This window comes from Saccopteryx bilineata, chromosome 4 (assembly GCF_036850765.1).
Source record: "Saccopteryx bilineata isolate mSacBil1 chromosome 4, mSacBil1_pri_phased_curated, whole genome shotgun sequence".
In the NCBI taxonomy this organism is placed as follows: Eukaryota; Metazoa; Chordata; class Mammalia; order Chiroptera; family Emballonuridae; genus Saccopteryx; species Saccopteryx bilineata.
In genome coordinates, this window is record NC_089493.1 from 150,284,575 (window position 1) to 150,298,720 (window position 14,146).

The 14,146-nt window shown below is 38.7% G+C and overlaps 1 protein-coding gene across 2 annotated transcripts in view; it reads left to right on the forward strand.

Annotated features, from left to right (window-relative positions):
• NAMPT (nicotinamide phosphoribosyltransferase) overlaps window positions 1-14,146 on the forward strand; it is a 46,881-nt gene that overhangs the window by 11,858 nt on the left and 20,877 nt on the right. For both annotated transcript variants that reach the window (XM_066272227.1, XM_066272226.1), the window contains exons 3-4: window positions 998-1,101; window positions 3,065-3,193. In XM_066272227.1, the coding sequence (XP_066128324.1) occupies window positions 998-1,101; window positions 3,065-3,193 (233 nt within the window). The remainder of the gene's footprint in view (window positions 1-997; window positions 1,102-3,064; window positions 3,194-14,146) is intronic.

Genomic DNA, 14,146 nt, shown 5'->3' on the forward strand with positions numbered 1-14,146 from the left:
AACTATGAACTTAGTCTCAAATATATTTTAAAGCATAAAAACGCCCAAATAATTTTTATTTATTTATTTATTTATTTATTTGCTTTTTTACTTGGAAGTCCATTTCTAGGAGGTAAAACAGTTCCCAAAGGTTGTATATATTTTGGAAAATTTCTTTAACCTTTTCAAATAAAAATATTCTTAGAATTGAATACAGATTAATTTGAATTTTCTGTAATAACCTGTTTCTGAATCTTGGCAATTTTAAGATCAGGTGTTTCACACGTGTCACACCACGGAAAACCTACTTGGCATCAACAGTATTTCTGTGCAGCCAGGCTCCTGGGGTGTTCTAAATGTGTTTCCTGGTAACCTTACTTCAGTTCTACAGCTTAAAAACTTCATGTTAGTTATTAACTAGAGCTAATTTATATTGATTGCTTATTATAAGCCAGCATCATTCTAAGTGCTTCATATATTGTAACTTCTTTAGTCCTCACAACCACTCATAAGTAGATACTTTGCTATTTTTATCATCATTTTACAGATAAAATTAACTGGAAGTATATTCAAGGTACAAAAAGGTGGTAGTTGTGAAAATTATTGGGTTATCAGCCCTGAAGATACTTTTTATGAATAAATGAGAATGTTTACTTTGAAAAATCAAGTATATCCAAGGCGTACTCTCTCAAATTTGAAGGGTATAGAAATTAATAGAGATAGAAAAGATATCTTCTTAGAAGTTCATTTATTATTGTGATTTAAAGGAAGTACTATCCATGTTATAACTTCTGTTGCACATTTACTTTTCTAATAAGAAATGCTTAGACTGAATTGATTAAAAGTGCAAATTCATTTTCCACCTTTGCTGTTGACTCTGAGTGAGTCATTTAACATCTTCAGTTATGCTTTTGTATTCATAGAATGGGTGAAATATCTAGAGACATTAACCCCATGAAAACTCAGCAGTTCACAGAATGCCTTTCAAAATGTAAACAGGAGACATTTATCCTTTTAGGTAAAGTAGTGACCAAAGAGAAGATCCAGGAAGCCAAAGAGGTGTACAGAGAGCATTTCCAAGATGACGTCTTTAACGAAAAGGGGTGGAATTATATTCTGGAGGTAAAAACTGGTTTCATATTTTGGCCTACTATTTTTGTTTTGCTTACAAAGGAATTTGAGTAGAAGGTTAGACTATAATTAAAACTCTTTTCTGCCTGTAACCTAAGTATGGGCTATTTTAGACATTCTTGTGAAAAGGGTAACATTTACATTTTTTTCCGGTGGTAAATCATTAGTGTCTAGAACCTACTGAAGATCTAATTTGTTATAAATAAATTATAATTTAAATAACTAGCATTTTTTTCAAGAAAGGTAATTTAAACCTTTCTTTGAAAATATGCTACAATTAATAAAAGGCATGGTTATTTAGCAATTTCAAAATTTAGGTCTATTTTCTTGACTATGGGTTATCTAAGAAAATAGATGCTGAGTCTCACTACACAATAATTATAGGAAATTTCCCTAACTAAATAGTTAGAAAGGTTTGTTGCAGATCCTTGAAGATCCATGAAGCTCATTTTTATTCTTTGTTGTTCTGTAATATTCCTATCTAGCATGTTTGGAACCATTGCTTAAACTTCAGGCATCCAAAGACATGGGAATAAAGTTATAAGAATTGAATGTTGTCTAATGGTTTTCTTTGTTGCAAAGATAGATTGGGCATGGGATCTATTGGCATCTTGTCATGTTAAGTATTAGTTAATTAATTTATATCTTAAAAATGAATATCTTTTTCATCCTAGACTATTAAACACAAAATAATTAGAAATATTTTAACTGCCTATCTAGTATTACTGAGTTTTACTTTTGGTAGTTATGGGTCTTTGAAGAAGTCAGATAAAGACTCTGTACTGTAGTTTTTTCATATCTTAAGTAAAATCTATTGGTAACTCCTACACTTACACCATTTGGTTTTTGTGAGGATAGTGGTAATAGAGTAGATAAGTTAGGTGCTATGCTTATTAATATAATTTCCCATGGCCAGGGTGATAAATCTTTTGATTTTATGTTCAATCTGAGAGATTCTTGGTTTCTCTAGAGATAATCTTGTCTAATCTCATTTTGCAGGCAGAGTCTGAGACCTAGACATGACTTCTACAAGGTCTTTTACCTGCTTTTGAGTTCAAGCCAAGATTTCTAAGGCATTACTTTATTCTTTCTGTTATATCATGAGGCCTTAAACAGTTCTTTTATCTAGTTACCTTGCTCCAAATCACATAAACTATTAAAATTTCTTAAATAGCTTGCCTTCCTAGACAAAAGTTAGCCACAACTTTTAGCTTTAAAAGTAGAGACATGAGAAAGCAATCAATGAACAACTGAGATGCCACATTCTCTCCCTTCCTGTCTGTCTCTATCTCTCTCCCTCTGCCCTCTCTCTCGCTTTAAAAAAAAAAAAAAAGCATAATTTAATATCTAGTAACATACCATTAGCAAATATATTCTTAGCCTAATTTTCGAGAGCCTTTTTGATACTTACTGCCTAAGCTCTAGAAAGTATACTTACTGTGATTGGTTTATCTACTACCAAAGTGGTTTCAACTCTACACCAGAATAAAGAGAAACCATATTTAAGGTTCTTCTACTGTCAGGGATCTCTTTCTTTCTTTTTTTGGTTTTTTTGTTTTTTTGTTTACTTTGTTTTGCTCTTTAACAGCAGTCTCTTACCTTGCAATCTTTAGCATTTCTTTTATGATAATGACCTACTTAGAAGAAAGGTAGTGTTTTTGGAATACTTTTGGAATAGTTTGAAATTACCAAAGCTTTTCATGATAAATGTTTGTAGCAGAAGCACTTTGACAACATGAAATTTAAAAATTGATATCCGTGCCTAAGTTGTAGCTCATTTTATTTCAGGAGGATAAGGATATTCTAACTATATTTTCTAACATTATAATAACATCTGTAGTTGTAGTTTCTATCACTGTAAGTTTAGCTTCTGTAAAATATAAAGAATCTTATAAAAACCGATAACTGCATAGCCTTTGCTGAATGACATAAATTCATTATTGTCTCTTACTAGAAATATGATGGACATCTTCCAATCGAGGTGAAAGCTGTCCCCGAGGGCTCCGTCATTCCCAGAGGAAACGTTCTCTTCACGGTGGAGAACACAGACCCGGAGTGCTACTGGCTTACAAATTGGATTGAGGTGAATTGTTTTTTAACTCTTATTATTAATATTAATTTAATATTCCTATTTAATTAACGACTAATAGAAACCATTCAACTGGGATTCTAGTTTAAAAAATGCTTCTAATAAAGTGATGTTATCTCCGTCCTCAGTTTCCTCATTCATAAAATGACAGTTGGACTAAATAATCTTTACGGTTTTAGTAAAAAAAAAAAAAAAAAAAATAGAATATGGTTTCTTCCAGTGAAATCAAATGTTCTGAGATTTTATTTAAACCAAATTATTAAGAAATATTACAGATAGAGGTCAGTTGGCTTCCATCTTGTGTGACAAAAGCAGCACAGCTGCATTTTTAATAACTTAAGACAGTTTTTGGGCCTGACCAGGGGTGGCACAGTGGATAAGGCATTGAACCTGGGACTCTGAGGACCCAGGTTTGAAACCCCAAGATCGCTGACTTGAGTGCAAACTCACAGGCTTGAGTGTGATATCATCATCATGATCCCAAGGTCGCTGGCCTGAACCCAGAGGTTGCTGGTTTAAAGCCAAAGATCTGTGGCTTGAGTCCAAAGTTGCTGCTCTGAGCAAGGGGTCACTGGCTCAGCTGGAGGCCCTGGTCAAGGCAATCAGTGAAGAACTGAAGTTCCGTAACCATGAGTTGATGCTTCTCATCTCTCTGTCTCTCTCGCGTGCTAAAAAAAAAAAAAAAAAGGCAATTTTTGAATATTCTCTTCCAATTAGATTACAGGAATTTTGTTCAAATTTTTAATAACTGCTTTCTTTATTCTTAGTTAAGGGCCTAGGCTTTAACTCCTGATATTTCTCATCTAAATACATTTAAGACTTGCTGATTACTTTGTTTAATTTCTAAGCCAAAAAGGAGGCTACATCATAGACACTCAGTTTATATTATAAGGCTTTTTATTTGTTCTTTTTGCATGTATAGCCAAGCGATTATATTTTTTTCACTTGCATATAATTTTGTTATTAATAACCTGCTTCACTTCTCAACAGCTTAATTTACTTTTGCTGTTATCCAAAAGGCCAAGAAGCAGTAACAGCTTGATTTATTTTTCATCTTTAAGAGGATATACTCTGGAAAGGGACTGTTAAAAATACCATAGTTCTACAGTGTGCTTCTCTTTGGGATGTGTTTACTTAGTGGTTAGAACTGACTTTTTATCTTATTAGTTTATTGGTTAAACTAACTTATTGTTATAAAATAGTACACTTGAAATTCATTTATAAAGACTAGGAAAGATTAAGAAAAAGTAAAAGGTCCAATAATAATATGTTCAAAATTCAGTTTTCTTAAGCTGACAGGAAATGTAAAACTTTCATATCAGACTCTTAATGAGCCAATGAGCCATCAACTAATAATAGACTCAGAAAAAATGTACAGTTAACTAAAATGCATATTTTAAATAGTTCACTGTTATGTCTTAAAACTCTGTATTGCCTGACCTGTGATGGCGCAGTGGATAAAATGTTCACTTTGAACGCTGAGGTTGCCAGTTCAAAACCCTGGTTTCCCTGGTCAAGGCACATATGGGAGTTGATGCTTCCTGCTTTTCCCTCTCTTTCCTCTCCTCTTTAAAATGAATAAATAAAATCTTGAAAAAACAAAACAAAACTTTGTATTGACTGTAAACTCAAAGTAAAAGAAAATGTATCCTTTTTAGTTTTTGCATAAATGTAGTATTTGTACTGGCAAATATTTGATTATAAGGGGGTGGTATTATAAAAACACAAGAGTAGAGGCATTCTTAACCACATAATCTAGTCTCATTTTATCTTTAATGCCAAAAGATCCTAAATTGATAAATCTTATTGTAATAGTCATTTTCTTTAGATATTTTTTTTCACTTTTTTCTTTTTAGTTTTCTGACAGAATTTAGTCAATACATACTCTTCCCTTGTGTCTTATTGAACTTCCAGAAGCAGATATTTATGGACATAACTAGTTCCCAGTCCACCTTGCTTCCTGTATGTTTTATTTATTCTCTTCAGACAGTAAAAAACACTAGCCTTAAAAAATATTGTGGCCCCGGCCAGCTGGCTCAGTGATAGAGCGTCGGCCCGGTGTGTGGAAGTCCTAAGTTTGATTCCCGGCCTGGGCACACAGGAGAAGTACCCATCTGCTTCTCCACCCTTCCCCCTCTTCTTTCTCTATTTCTCTCTTCTCCTCCCGTAGCCAAGGCTCTATTGGAGCAAAGTTGGCCCAGGCGCGGAGGCTTAGCTGCATGACTTCTTCATCAGGCACTAGAATGGCTCTGGTTGCAACAGAGCAATGCCCCAGATGAGCAGAGCATCACCCCCTAGTGAGCATGCCGGATGGATCCTGGTCAAGCTTGTGCAGGAGTCTGTCTCTCTGCCTCTCAACTTCTCACTTCAGAAAAATAGAAAAAAAGAAAAAATATTTGTTTTAATTATCATTCTTGTTTGGTTTATTTTACTAAAAAACCATAAAGTAAAAAATTTTTATATATGGATATCATAGAGCAATCATTTGTTAGAAAATATGTAAATATTTTTTACTTTAAAATATTAAATATAAAATTCAATATGATACTTAGGTTTTGAAGAAGATAAAAAGTACATATAGTTTTTGGTTTTGTTTACTTATAAAGTGAAGCAATTTATATCAAGTTTGTCTTCTACGTATATATATATATATCATTCTAAATAATCTCAGGTGTTTTTATTTAGGCACAAAAAATGTATGGTCTTTTGATCCCTTTTTGTAGTTTCTGATCAATCCATGTTTTATAAAACAATGTATTTACTCTCAATACCAGGTCTCTGGAAGAGACTTGACTTCTTCATAATAACTTTTTTTTAAGATTTATTTACTTATTGATTTTATTTATTGATTTTAGAGAAAGAGAAGATGGGGGGAGGGGGGCAGCAAGAAGCAGTGACTTCTCATATGTGCCTTGACCCGCCCGGCAAGCCCAGGGTGTTTGTGTGGGATCAGAGGAGGTTCACCCAACCTAGCCATTCCCAGTCCAGTTGACCACCTTGCATGGGAAATGTGGTACCAAATTCAGTACGTTTGTTATTTACACACTTGAAGATTTTCTTCGGGCAGATCTTGATTTAAAGTATTTTAATGATAGTACTAAATAGTGCTCCTTTCTCTTTTCTCTCCCAGTGTATATGCAGAGTTATTAATATTCTTTCATAGTTATTAATAATATACTGTTATTCACTATGTACTAACCTTTAAGACCCACTAAAATAATTGAATTGCCTTAACAATTTCAAGGTTAGTGCTAAAGGGCATTTTAGTCCTCAAATCAAATTTCAAAATATATTTAAGAGCCTAAGGTTCTGCAGTGGTATCTCAGACCTTTAAAAGAAAAGATGAGTTTAAAAACCATAACATTAAATCAAATGCTGCCCTCATTTTACAGATAGGGAAATTGAGCCCTGAAAGCTGAATGGGCTGTAGTTAACAGAGTAGGTCCAGTTCTCCTGCTATACCACACCATTTTTATTCTTTAAAATTCTTCTTTTTTTTTTTTTAAATATTTTATTTATTCATTATAGAGAGGGGGGAGAGAGAGAGAGAGAGAGAGAGAGAGAAGGGGAGAGGAGCAGGAAGCATCAACTCCCATATGTGCCTTGACCAGGCAAGCCCAGGGTTTTGCACCGGCAACCTCAGGGTTTCCAGGTCGACGCTTCATCCACTGCGCCACCACAGGTCAGGCCCTAAAATTCTTTATACAGAACAATAACATTAAACACATCTTCAATGAAATTTGCAGGTTATTTACTTTAGTCTTAGTTTTCAGCTAAAAATTTAATCTTGATTTGTGCGGGCAGATTGCTGTTTTGGAAAAGTTTCCAACAAGGCCTACCTTATTAGACCTTGGATTAGCCTAAACTAAAACTGCCTTTTTTACCCTTGCTTACACCTACAGTGATCTTTGTAAAAGGGGACTGATTTTATTAAGAGTATAATTTAAGCTGATTTTGTTGAACTGTGGAAAGGAAATGGTGATGTGAAGGGTCACTGTATCTGATAGTTATTTCCTTCCTTCCCTGGCATTTTTCAAGGGGTAAGGCCAATTCTCTACCTTTATAACTCAATTAGAGTTGTTCACATTATGTTTTCTCTTTCTTGTACTCCTAGATAATGTCAGTCTCAGTTAAACTAAAATGTGAGAGTTGTTTGAATTAGATTCAGCAAATGAACATTGGTTGAGTTCCAGCTATGTACAATAAATGCTGGGCACAGAAATTAGAGTTAGATATCTCTTATTTAAGGATCTTTGAGGGAGGAGCAATTTATTCTTAACCACTAACATAAGTAAGAATGTTAAATTGGTAGAGAAAAACAAGTAGTTCTAAGGAATCTGAAGTGGAATAAAATAAATAAGTTTTAATAAGGGAGAGGAAGAGCTGAGAGAATAACACAGTTGTCTCAGAATGGCAAAGAGCCTGAAGTGGGCTGCAGCATGAGAGTCGGAGATACAGTAGGAGAGGACCAGCCTTAGATGGTGAACAAGGCCAGGTTATAGGAAGCCTCAAATTCCTATAGGAATTGGCTGTTTCCCCCTATGGACAGTAGATAGTCATTAAAGCATATGTTAAGGAATGACACGGGCTAAAATAAAGCACTCACTTTGGAATGATAACAGTGGTATGAAGAGTAGGTCAGAGACACTGTAGATTAAAGGTAGGATAATACTGGGCACTGGCAGTAGAATACAAAGAGTAATTGCAGAAACAGTGGTTAGAGGTTAGAGGTGATTGATTATGGAGTTTAACCCTTTGAGTAATGAGTTGTTATTTTTCTCCTTTTTTTTTCCTTTTTTTTTTCCAGACTTTATTACCTTTTTTTGTGTTTTTTTGTTTTTGTTTTTTATATTAATTTTAATGGGGTGACATTAATCAATCACGGTACATAGGTTCAGAGAAAACATCTCCAGGTTATTTTGACATTTGATTGTGTTGCATACCCATCACCCAAAGTCATATAGTCTTCCATCACCTTCTATCTGGTTTCCTTTGTGCCCCTCCTCTCCCCTCACCGCCTACCTTTCCCTCCCCCACCTGTAACTACTACACTCTTGTCCATGTCCCTGAGTCTCATTTCTATGTCCCACCTATGTATGGAATCATATAGTTCTTAGTTTTTTCTGATTTACTTATTTCACCAGTATACTGTTATCAAGGTCCATCCATGTTGTTGTAAGTGATCCGATATCATCATTTCTTATGGTTGAGTAGTATTCCATAGTAAATATGTACCACATCTTCTTTATCCAGTCATCTATTGAAGAGCTTTTTGGTTGTTTCCATGTCTTGGCCACTGTGAACAATGCTGTGATGAACAGGGGCTGCATGTGTCTTTATGTACCAGTGTTTTTGAGTTATGGGGGTATATTTTCAGTAGAGGGATTGCTGGGTCATATGTTAGTTCTATTTTTAATTTTTTGAGGAACCACCATACTTTCTTCCATAATGGTTGTATTACTTTACATTCCCACCAACAGTGAATGAGGGTTCCATTTTCTCCACAGCCTCTCCAACACTTGTTACCTGTACCTGTCTTATTGATACAAGCTAATCTAACAGGTGTGAGGTGATATCTCATTGTAGTTTTGATTTGCAATTCTCTAATAGCTAATGAAGATGAGCATCTTTTTATATATCTGTTGGCCATTTGTATTTCTTCCTGGGAGAAGTGTCTGTTCGTGTCCTCTTCCCATTTTTTTATTGGATTGTTTGCTTGTTTGTGGTTGAGTTTTATGAGTTCTTTGTATGTTTTGGATATTAGGCCCTTATCTGTGCTATTGTTTGAAAATATCATCTCCCATTTAGTTGGCTGTCTGTTTTGTTGTCAGTTTCTTTTGCTGTGCAAAAGCTTCTTAGTCTGATGTGGTCCCATTCATTTATCTTTGCCTTCACTTCCCTTGCCTTTGGAGTCAAATTCATAAAGTGCTCTTTGTAAGCAAGGTCCATGAGTTTAGTACTTATGTCTTCTTCTATGTACTTTACTATTTCAGGTCTTATATTTAGGTCTTTGATCCATTTTGAATTAATTTTAGTACAAGGGGACAAACTGTAGTCGAGTTTCAAAGACTCCACAAGAAGACTAATAGAAACAATAAACCAATACAGTAAGGTTGCAGGATACAAAATTAATATACAAAAGTCTATTGCTTTCCTATAGGCCAACAATGAAACATCAGAAAATGAGCTCAAAAAAATCCCCTTCATGGTTGCAACAAAAAAATATAATACCTAGGAATAAACATAACAAAGAATGTAAAGGACCTATATAATGAAAACTACAAAGCATTGTTAAGGGAAATCAAAAAAGATATAATGAAATGGAAAAATATTTCTTGTTTTTGGATAGGAAGAATAAAATATCAAAATGACTATATTACGCAAAGCAATATACAAATGTAATGCAATTCTCATCAAAATTCCAATGTCATTTTTTAAAGAAATGGAACAAAAAATTATTAGGTTTATATGGAACTATAAAAAACCCTGAATAGCCAGAGCAATCCCAAGGAAAAAGTGTGGGCAAGTCCTGCAGGGGGTGAGGATGATGGAGACGCAAAGACCCGATTCCGGGGACCAGGTTCAGTGATGCAGATCCACTTTATTCAGGAAGTAGGCTAACTTATATACACAGGTTCAGCCTATACGGTGTTACAGCGTGTTCCTCAAAGCCAATGGCTGAAAAGATTAGGGAGTTGCGTGGTTGGCACTAAGTCACTTCCTTATAGCGGGCGAGCTTCCTTCCTATGCCCAGGAGGCTTCTGGGAGCTGGGGTATTCTCACAGCATTGCATCAGCCACAGCGGCTAGGAATGTGCTCTGCACTCCACCCACATCTCCCCCTTCTCTTTTAATTAAGGCCAATTGGACTTGATGAATGACAGCTTGCTATTGTAGCTTCTGAATGCTATGCATTATGCAACGGAACCCTAGTAGAGCTAAAACAACTATAATACCTATTATACTATATGCTAATAGATTAGCTGGATTAAACAATGAGGCAAGGTTTGTAATGTTTGAGTAGTTAGGAAATAGAACGGGGGTCTTAAACAGGGGATTCCTCCTAGAGGTAGGGATGTCATTTCCATCCCATTGTGTTACAGAGACCTTCTAGGTGCTGTTAAACACAGTTCCATTTTGACTGTAAAAAATGGACGTAGGTCCATGTATGCCCCCTTCCCACAAAGGTCCCAGCATTCAAACACAGAATGGATGGCTTGCCATGGGCTACATACTGCATATGATTGCAAAGCACATTACACAAATTACAGCAACATTACAAATCATACAATTTCAACAATTACAAAGGTACATTTCACCAGTCTCTAAGCACTTTGCCAAAAGTGCAGAATGTCCTCGACCTTCTTTCTAGCCATGGGAACAACTTCCGGGGCAGGGGAGTACTTCCAGCAAAGCCACCCCCCACCCCATCAGGGTATTTCACATTGTCCAAAATCCGTAAGTCCATCTAACAAAGGAGCCAGTGTTAACTCAGGTCGTAGTCCAGGAAATCAGTCCATGCACATGAGGTGTCAGCCACCCCCCTCATTCCTGCCGTCCTGGCAGGTCTTACACTGTCCCAAGGAGGAGCACAGGGCAGTAGCAGTCAGCATTTCCATCTCTGCTCTGGAGAGCATGAAGGCATTCACCCTATGTCCCAAAATGTCAGCGAACCCACCAGCAGCTAAGCCAGCACTCCCTGCCGTTCCAGTGGCCACTCAGCGATGCAAGCCTGGCTTCCGTTCATCCTCCCTCTGCAGCTGCCACCATTTACGAATGGCAGCTGCAGAGTTTGCGAATCGTGACTCCGGCCCAATTCTTTTCATCCTCCAAAGAAGAACTGCAAACACTAGCTCGAGCTGCTGGGCTCAAGCCCCGGGCTGCCGCTGCCTGCTTCTGGGAGTCAGCGGTTACTATAGCACACGTAAGCAAGAGCAGAGCACTAGGGCCTGGGGGCCCGTTGGGGCATTTCTCTGGGCCCGCCCGCCAAAGCCTCCACATCTCCCCCCCCAGGTGATGGGGCGTGCACGCCAGCCTTGAGGTCTTCTTGAGTGCTGAGGACCTCCTCCCCTCAGGCGTAGTTGGTGTGGAGGAAGCCAGGGCTGTGGCTTTGGACGAGTGAAGACTGAACCACTTAGTGGGTGCCCAAGAAACCCTGTCAAGCAGGTTGGGGGGTTCCTGGGATCCAAATTGGCTGAAAAACACAAGCATAACCTCTCCCTTGCGTTAGAAGAGTGTGATCCCTGCCACTGTGCCGTGGCTGGGTCCTTGCAGCATCATTTCAGAGAGAGGGGAGGGGGAGAGAGAGAGATACAAAAAAATAGACAAGACAGAAAGAAAAAAGACATATGCGGGCATATAGGCTGGCCCATGGGTCTGCAGCAGGAACACATGTTGGAGAAAATGGCGTCTGAGTGGCTGGGGTGGGGCATTGAGCTCTGGCAGGGAATGCGGGAGTAGTGACTTGGCTTTTTCCAGCGACAGAGCTGATGGCGCAGTTAGCAATGCGGTTGGTTTCGTTTCTGCACGCTCAACCACAAACTCGGAGGCTAAACTACTTTCCTCCTCAGTGGAGGGGGGCAAATAGGGAGGTAGGGGTTCCTCTGAAAGAGGAGTAGCCCGTAGGACCTTAGGGACCGGCGGAGGGTACCCAGCAGGAGCACCAGTCAAGCAGGCGTGTATTGCCAGTAAGGCAGGAGTGAGGCCAAGAGGGAAGGCTTGCCCCTCATGCACCTCGGCCAAACGAACGCATCGGAGAACTCAGGCCCAAGTATCCGGGTCCCAGAGGGGCGGGTCTTCAATCCAGGGATTGAGACCAGAGATAATCTTCCAGTAGGTACAAAGATCCTTTTCACAAACTTCAACTCGCCTACTCTGCAATAAGGCATGCAGGGCTCAAGCCTGCAGGGCTCGAGAGTGAGGGAGGTTTCCCATTGCAGAGGGTCACTCACCCGTCCCTTGGATGCCGGTTAGGTCCCTGCCCCATGTTGGGCACCAGTTGTGGACAAGTCCTGCTGGGGGTGAGGACAATGGAGACACAAAGACCCGACTCCGGGGACCAGGTTCAGTGATGCAGATCCACTTTATTCAGGAAGTAGGCTAACTTATATACACAGGTTCAGCCTATAGGGTGTTACAGCATGTTCCTCAAAGCCAATGGCTGAAAAGATCAGGGAGCTGCGTGGTTGGCGCTAAGTCACTTCCTTGTAGTGGGCGAGCTTCCTTCCTGGGTATGCCCAGGAGGGTTCTGGGAGCTGGAGTATTCTCACAGCATTGCATCAGCCACAGCTGCTAGGAATGCGCTCTGCGCTCCAGCCACACAAAAAAAAAACGAAGCTGAGGGCATTGCAATACCTGATTTCAAATTATATTATAGAGTTACGATAAAACAGCATGGTATTCCCCTGGCCGGTTGGCTCAGCTGTAGAGCATCGGCCTAGCGTGCGGAGGACCTGGGTTCGATTTCCGGCCAGGGCACACAGGAGAAGCGCCCATTTGCTTCTCCACCCCTCCGCCCGCGCTTTCCTCTCTGTCTCTCTCTTCCCCTCCCGCAGCCAAGGCTCCATTGGAGCAAAGATGGCCCAGGCGCTGGGGATGGCTCTGTGGCCTCTGCCTCAGGCGCTAGAGTGGCTCTGGTCGCAACATGGCCACGCCCAGGATGGGCAGAGCATCGCCCCTGGTGGGCGTGCCGGGTGGATCCTGGTCGGGCGCGTGCGGGAGTCTGTCTGACTGTCTCTCCTTGTTTCCAGCTTCAGAAAAATGAAAAAACAAAAAACAAAAAAAAACCCAGCATGGTATTGGCATGAAAAATAGACACTCAGACCAATGGAACAGAATAGAAATCCCAGAAATAAAACCACAATGTATATGATCAAATAATTTTTGATAAAGGGGCCAACAACACATAATGGAGAAAAGAAAGCCTCTTCAACAAATGGTGCTGGGAAAACTGGAAAGCCACATGCAAAAGAATGAGTTTTTTGTTAACCCTTTGAGTGAGGATGTACATGAACGTTCATACAACTGAAAGGGTTAAGTTAGTAATTGCCTTAGTTTTCTATTATTTAACAAGTTACCCCCAAATAAAATAGCTATTATTTCTCATGAGTCTGTGGCTGGCTGGATGGTTCCCTGTTGGTATTGCTTGTATTTTTGTATCTGAATTCAGCTGAGGGTTCAGCTAGGACATGACAGTCTAAAGTGGGGCCACATACCTATGTCTGGGGCCTCACTGAGATAGTAGGGACCCTCAATAACTTAACTCCTTCACAACACTAGTCTCAAGGATCTCAGAGAAAGAGAACTCGAGACCGCTTGAAAGTCATACAGTATGGTTTCCACCACATTTTCTTTTTTTGGTATTTTTTAAATTATTTTTTTTATTAATTTTACTAGGGTGACATCAATAAATCAGGGTACATGTGTTCAAAGTAAACATGTCCAGGTTATCTTGTCAATCAATTATGTTGCATACCCATCACCCAAAGTCAGATTGTCCTCCATCACCTTCTATCTAGTTTTCTTTGTGCCCTCCCCCTCCCCCTCCCCCTCTTCCCCCCCCCCCAACCACCACACTCTTGTCAATGTCTCTTAGTCTCGTTTTTTATGTCCCACTTACGGATGGAATAATTCCACCACATTCTATTAGTTAAAAAACAAATCACAAGAGTCACAGAGTCAAGGGATGAAGAAATAGATTATCTCTTGATGAAAGAAGCTACAAAGATTTGGGGCTATATTTAATTAGTCATGGGAGTCTAATACTACAGTTTGTTTTTCTTCGTAGGTGACCTAGTTAGGAAGTCCAAGGTTAACTAATCTTGTTTTTTACATCTTATTTATTGATCACTTAATTAGTATTCAGTAAAAGATAGTTTTGTAAGATTTAATTTATACATTAAATAACTTTTTAAGTGAGCTGACAACATTGTTGTCAGGTCTTTCTAAA